At 44.6% G+C, this 6000-nt stretch overlaps 1 protein-coding gene across 1 annotated transcript in view; it reads left to right on the forward strand.

Annotated features, from left to right (window-relative positions):
• LOC106595535 (alsin) overlaps positions 1-5679 on the forward strand; it is a 154793-nt gene extending 149114 nt beyond the window's left edge. Inside the window, 5 exon segments of the mRNA XM_045712935.1 lie at positions 340-385; positions 1761-1822; positions 2020-2169; positions 4635-4731; positions 4901-5679. Of these exon segments, the coding sequence (XP_045568891.1) occupies positions 340-385; positions 1761-1822; positions 2020-2169; positions 4635-4731; positions 4901-4939 (394 nt within the window). The 3' untranslated portion in view covers positions 4940-5679.
• Positions 5680-6000: the final 321 nt, after the last annotated feature.

Consider the following 6000-nt stretch of genomic DNA (forward strand, 5'->3'; position numbering starts at 1 on the left):
TCTGTGCTCGGCAGCGGCAGTCTCGGAAGCTACTGCACGCCCGCACACATGCGCAGTTTAGAGGGAACATTGCGCCCAACCCTAAACACACACACACACACACACACATGTACACGTACACAAGCGCACAGGCACACACACACACACACTCACACACCGTCTTACAGCTGTTAAACCAACACGGTGTCTTGGTAAACTACAGCTGAATTCTTCTCTGTACACTGATCAGTGCAGTAACTGATCCTCTGTACCTCCTTTATAGTAAAAACGACCTTCTGTTTATTATTAATGTCAATCGTCTGTGATCATTAATGTCAACCTTCTGTGATGATCTCTCAGGAAGTTCTGGCCTGTCTCCATCTCTGTGTTGGGAGAGAAGCAACAGGTGGGCTCTAGATCTCTACACTACTTCTTCTTCTTCTTATGTGACAGGTCTTTCCTGCTTTTCTCCAGTCTTCTGAACCATCTCTTAGAATCCATCTTGCTTTTACCCATATGGAACTCTTTCTTTACTATGTAGCCTTTTGGCCTCGTGCAGTTGATCCTCTTTAGCTCTTCTAGGAAATCTATGATCTTTGATCTTCTGAGGTAGCTTTATCCTACCACGAGGTAGATTGATCGCCCCGAGGTAGATTGATCGCCCCGAGGTAGCTTGATCGCCCAGAGGTAGATTGATCCCCCCGAGGTAGCTTGATCCCCCTCCCGAGGTAGCTTGATCCACCCCCCGAGTAGCTTGATCCCCCCCCGAGGTAGATTAATCCCCCGAGGTAGCTTGATCCCCCGAGGTAGCTAGATCCCCCGAAGTAGCTTGATCCCCCGAGGTAGCTTGAGTCCCCCCCGAGGTAGCTTGATCCCCCCGAGGTAGCTTGATCCCCCGAGGTAGATTGATCCCCCGTGGTAGCCTGATCCCCCGAGGTAGATTGACCCCCCCGAGGTAGCTTGATCCCCCCCGAGGTAGCTTGATCCTTCCCGAGGTAGCTTGATCTCCCTGAGGTAGCTTGATCCCCCCCGAGGTAGATGATCCCCTCCCGAGGTAGATTGATCCTCCCGAGGTAGCTTAGTCCCCCGAGGTAGATTGATCCCCCGAGGTAGCTTGATCCCCCCGAGGTAGCTTGATCGCCCCGAGGTAGCTTGATCCCCCCGAGGTAGCTTGATCCCCCGAGGTAGCTTGATCCCCCCGAGGTAGCTTGATCCCCCCGAGGTAGCTTGATCCCCCTGAGGTAGCTTGATCCCCCTGAGGTAGCTTGATCCCCTGAGGTAGCTTGATCCCCCCGAGGTAGCTTGATCCCCCCTGAGGTAGCTTGATCCCCCCGAGGTAGCTTGATCCCCCCCGAGGTAGCCTGATCCCCCCGAGGTAGCTTGATCCCCCCTGAGGTAGCTTGATCCCCCGAGGTAGCTTGATCCCCCGAGGTAGATTGATCCCCCGAGGTAGCTTGATCCCCCCCTGAGGTAGCTTGATCCCCCTGAGGTAGCTTGATCCCCCCCGAGGTAGCTTGATCCCCCCCCGAGGTAGATTGATCCCCCCCGAGGTAGCTTGATCCCCCCTGAGGTATCTTGATCCCCCTGAGGTAGCTTGATCCTTCCTGAGGTAGCTTGATCCCATGAGATGAATAACAAACAAACCTTGTTAGTGTATTACTACAGGGGATGTTATAGTACCTTTCCCCCCCAGAGACTTTTCCTGTCCTATTCCTTTTCATCAATGTGGTCCACTTGATAAATGTCTGTTACTCAAACCTCTGATATATTTCTGCGATTAGGTCCTTCCCAGCACCAAAGATGCTTGCTTTGCTTCTGCAGTGGAGACTTTACAACAGATCAGGTAAGGGATGCTCCAGTGTGACATATTACAGTGTCATATCCTTCAGGCAACCTCTCAAATGGACCCTCATTCCCTTTATAGTTGACTACTTTTGACCAGGGCCCATTTGGGAGGCAGATATAGTCTTGTATAAGTCTTTTTTTCCTCTCTCTCATTGTGTGTGTTTGTTTGTTTGTTTGTTTGTTTACTTCTCGCAGCACCACCTTCACCCCGTCAGACAAGCTGCAGGTGATCAAGCGTACCTTTGAGGAGCTGACTCAGGAAGTACAAGCCCTGCTAGAGGGGAACTTCCTGTTGTCCATGGATGACCTCTTACCTCTCTTCCTCTACGTGGTGCTTAGAGCACGGTAAGGAGGAATTACTACTGTTACTACTGAGGACAGGAGGAATTACTACTGAGGTAAGGAGGAATTACTACTGAGGTAAGGAGGAATTACTACTGATTACAGGAGGAATTACTACTGAGGTAAGGAAGAATTACTACTGAGGTAAGGAGGAATTACTACTGAGGACAGGAGGAATTACTACTGTTACTACTGAGGTAAGGAGGAATTACTACTGAGGACAGGAGGAATTACTACTGTTACTACTGAGGACAGGAGGAATTACTACTGAGGACAGGAGGAATTACTACTGTTACTACTATTACTATTGAGGACAGGAGGAATTAATACTGAGGTAAGGAGGAATTACTACTGATTACAGGAGGAATTACTACTGTTACTACTGATTACAGGAGGAATTACTACTGAGGTAAGGAGGAATTACTACTGAGGACAGGAGGAATTACTACTGTTACTACTGAGGACAGGAGGAATTACTACTGAGGTAAGGAGGAATTACTACTGATTACAGGATGAATTACTACTGAGGTAAGGAGGAATTACTACTGATTACAGGAGGAATTACTACTGAGGACAGGAGGAATTACTACTATTACTACTGGGGACAGGAGGAATTACTACTGATTACAGGATGAATTACTACTGTTAATACTGATTACAGGAGGAATTACTACTGTTACTACTGATTACAGGAGGAATTACTACTGATTACAGGAGGAATTACTACTGTTACCAGTGAGGACAGGAGGAATTACTACTGTTACTACTGATTACAGGAGGAATTACTACTGATTACAGGAGGAATTACTACTGTTAATACTGATTACAGGAGGAATTACTACTGATTACAGGAGGAATTACTACTGTTACCAGTGAGGACAGGAGGAATTACTACTGTTACTACTGATTACAGGAGGAATTACTACTGATTACAGGATGAATTACTACTGTTAATACTGATTACAGGAGGAATTACTACTGGTACTACTGATTACAGGAGGAATTACTACTGATTACAGGATGAATTACTACTGTTAATACTGATTACAGGAGGAATTACTACTGGTACTACTGATTACAGGAGGAATTACTACTGATTACAGGAGGAATTACTACTGTTACCAGTGAGGACAGGAGGAATTACTACTGTTACTACTGATTACAGGAGGAATTATTACTGATTACAGGATGAATTACTACTGTTAATACTGATTACAGGAGGAATTACTACTGTTACTACTGATTACAGGAGGATTTACTACTGATTACAGGAGGAATTACTACTGTTACCAGTGAGGACAGGAGGAATTACTACTGTTACTACTGATTACAGGAGGAATTACTACTGATTACAGGAGGAATTACTACTGTTACTACTGATTACAGGAGGAATTACTACTGTTACCACTGAGGACAGGAGGAATTACTACTGAGGACAGGAGGCATTACTGCTGAGGACAGGAGGCATTACTGCTGAGGACAGGAGGCATTACTGCTGAGGACAGGAGGAATTACTACTGAGGACAGGAGGCATTACTGCCGAGGACAGGAGGCATTACTGCTGTTACTACTGAGGACAGGAGGAATTACTACTGATGACAGGAGGCATTACTACTGTTACTACTGAGGACAGGAGGAATTACTACTGTTACTACTGAGGACAGGAGGAATTACTACTGTTACTACTGAGGACAGGAGGAATTAATACTGAGGACAGGAGGAATTACTACTGAGGACAGGAGGAATTAATACTGAGGACAGGAGGATTAATTACTGCTGAGGACAGGAGGAATTACTGCTGAGGACAGGAGGAATTACTACTGAGGACAGGAGGCATTACTGCTGAGGACAGGAGGAATTACTACTGATGACAGGAGGCATTACTACTGTTACTACTGAGGACAGGAGGAATTACTACTGTTACTACTGAGGACAGGAGGAATTACTACTGAGGACAGGAGGAATTACTACTGAGGACAGGAGGCATTACTACTGTTACTACTGAGGACAGGAGGAATTACTACTGAGGACAGGAGGAATTACTACTGAGGACAGGAGGAATTAATACTGAGGACAGGAGGAATTACTACTGTTACAACTGAGGACAGGAGGAATTACTGCTGAGGACAGGAGGAATTACTGCTGAGGACAGGAGGCATTACTACTGTTACTACTGAGGACAGGAGGCATTACTACTGTTACTACTGAGGACAGGAGGCATTACTACTGTTACTACTGAGGACAGGAGGAATTACTGCTGAGGACAGGAGGAATTACTGCTGAGGACAGGAGGCATTACTACTGAGGACAGGAGGAATTACTACTGTGGACAGGAGGCATTACTACTGAGGACAGGAGGAATTACTCCTACTGACGACAGGCTGCAGAGACAACATTTTTATGTTTTAAAGCTCGTTTCCTCCATTGCAGTCCCCGTCAAGGTGACGATAGCTTTGTCCCTGTTCTAGGATGAGGAACCTGGCTGCTGAGGTGAGTTTGATAGAAGATCTAATGGATCCCTCTCTGCAGCACGGAGAACTGGGACACATGTTCACCACACTCAAGGTAACACTCAGTAGTACTTTTCCCGCAGCTGAAGCAAATCAAACTATTTCGTCTTCAAGAACATTTTCGTTTTCTAGTTCGGGAATGTGAATTTATTGATTTAGCGTTTCTGAATTTGTTATGAGGGATCCGTTGCTTGACTTTTTTTCTCGGACGTGTCCTTGTCCAGGCTTGCTGTTTTCAGATCCAACAGGAGAAGACGACATAAGGAAGAGGATGTGTGTGTACTGCCTGCTACAACGGAGGTCGACGGAGGGTCCCTATTTTTCATACCGTCGACTCCAGACGACCAGATAATCCGTCTATAGATGGATTATCCCGGGCTAAAGACATGATTCTTGTTTTTTAACCATTATTTATACAGGGAAGTCCCGTTGAGACCGACGTCTCTTTTGCAAAGTACACAAAAAGGAATTTGTGAAACAATTCTAACAATCAAAGGCCGGCGCAAGAGAAATACAATTATAAAAATTGTATACTAAATGTTTAAGAGATACAGTGAATAGAGAGTTCTAGATTTCAGGTACTGCTGCCTCATGACAAAGGGAACTTGCATGCAACCACCCTGAGAAGATTGAAGAATCACAGCCTTTTTTTGTTTAATCCTGACTATCTTTAATCCTGACTGACTATCTTTAATCCTGAATATCATTAATCCTGACTGACTATCTTTAATCCTGACTGACTATCTTTAATCCTGACTGACTATCTTTAATCCTGAATATCTTTAATCTTGACTGACTATCTTTAATCCTGAATATCTTTAATCCTGACTGACTATATTTAATCCTGATTGACTATCTTTAAACCTGTTTATCTTTAATCCTGACGGTCTTCTATCCTGACTAGGGTTGCACTTTTTGGGGAATATTCAGAGGTGGAAACTTTACGTGGGAATTAATGGGAAAATATGGGAATTAATGAAAATATATGCACATTTAATATTAATACTATTTAAATGTAGATGTTTTTTTGCGTTGGATATATTTACCATATCATATGGAGACAGAAACAGAAACATTGTACCTTATTATAAGTAGACATAATTGCAAATTATTAAATCCTTCCAATAGAAAAAATATATATATTTTAGTTACGAACTGAAAGTTTAATTAAATGAGTTGATTCTTCACATGGGATGATTTCCACATCCAGGCCAAGGTGGCGAGACGCGGTAGTGATGACGCCATAGGCCTTGTTGGTCTCTGCACCAGACAGGATGCTCTTGCCAGCATACTTGGGGTCCAACATGTACGCTGCAGCGTGTAT

This window comes from Salmo salar, unplaced genomic scaffold (genome assembly GCF_905237065.1).
Source record: "Salmo salar unplaced genomic scaffold, Ssal_v3.1, whole genome shotgun sequence".
Lineage (NCBI taxonomy): Eukaryota > Metazoa > Chordata > Actinopteri > Salmoniformes > Salmonidae > Salmo > Salmo salar.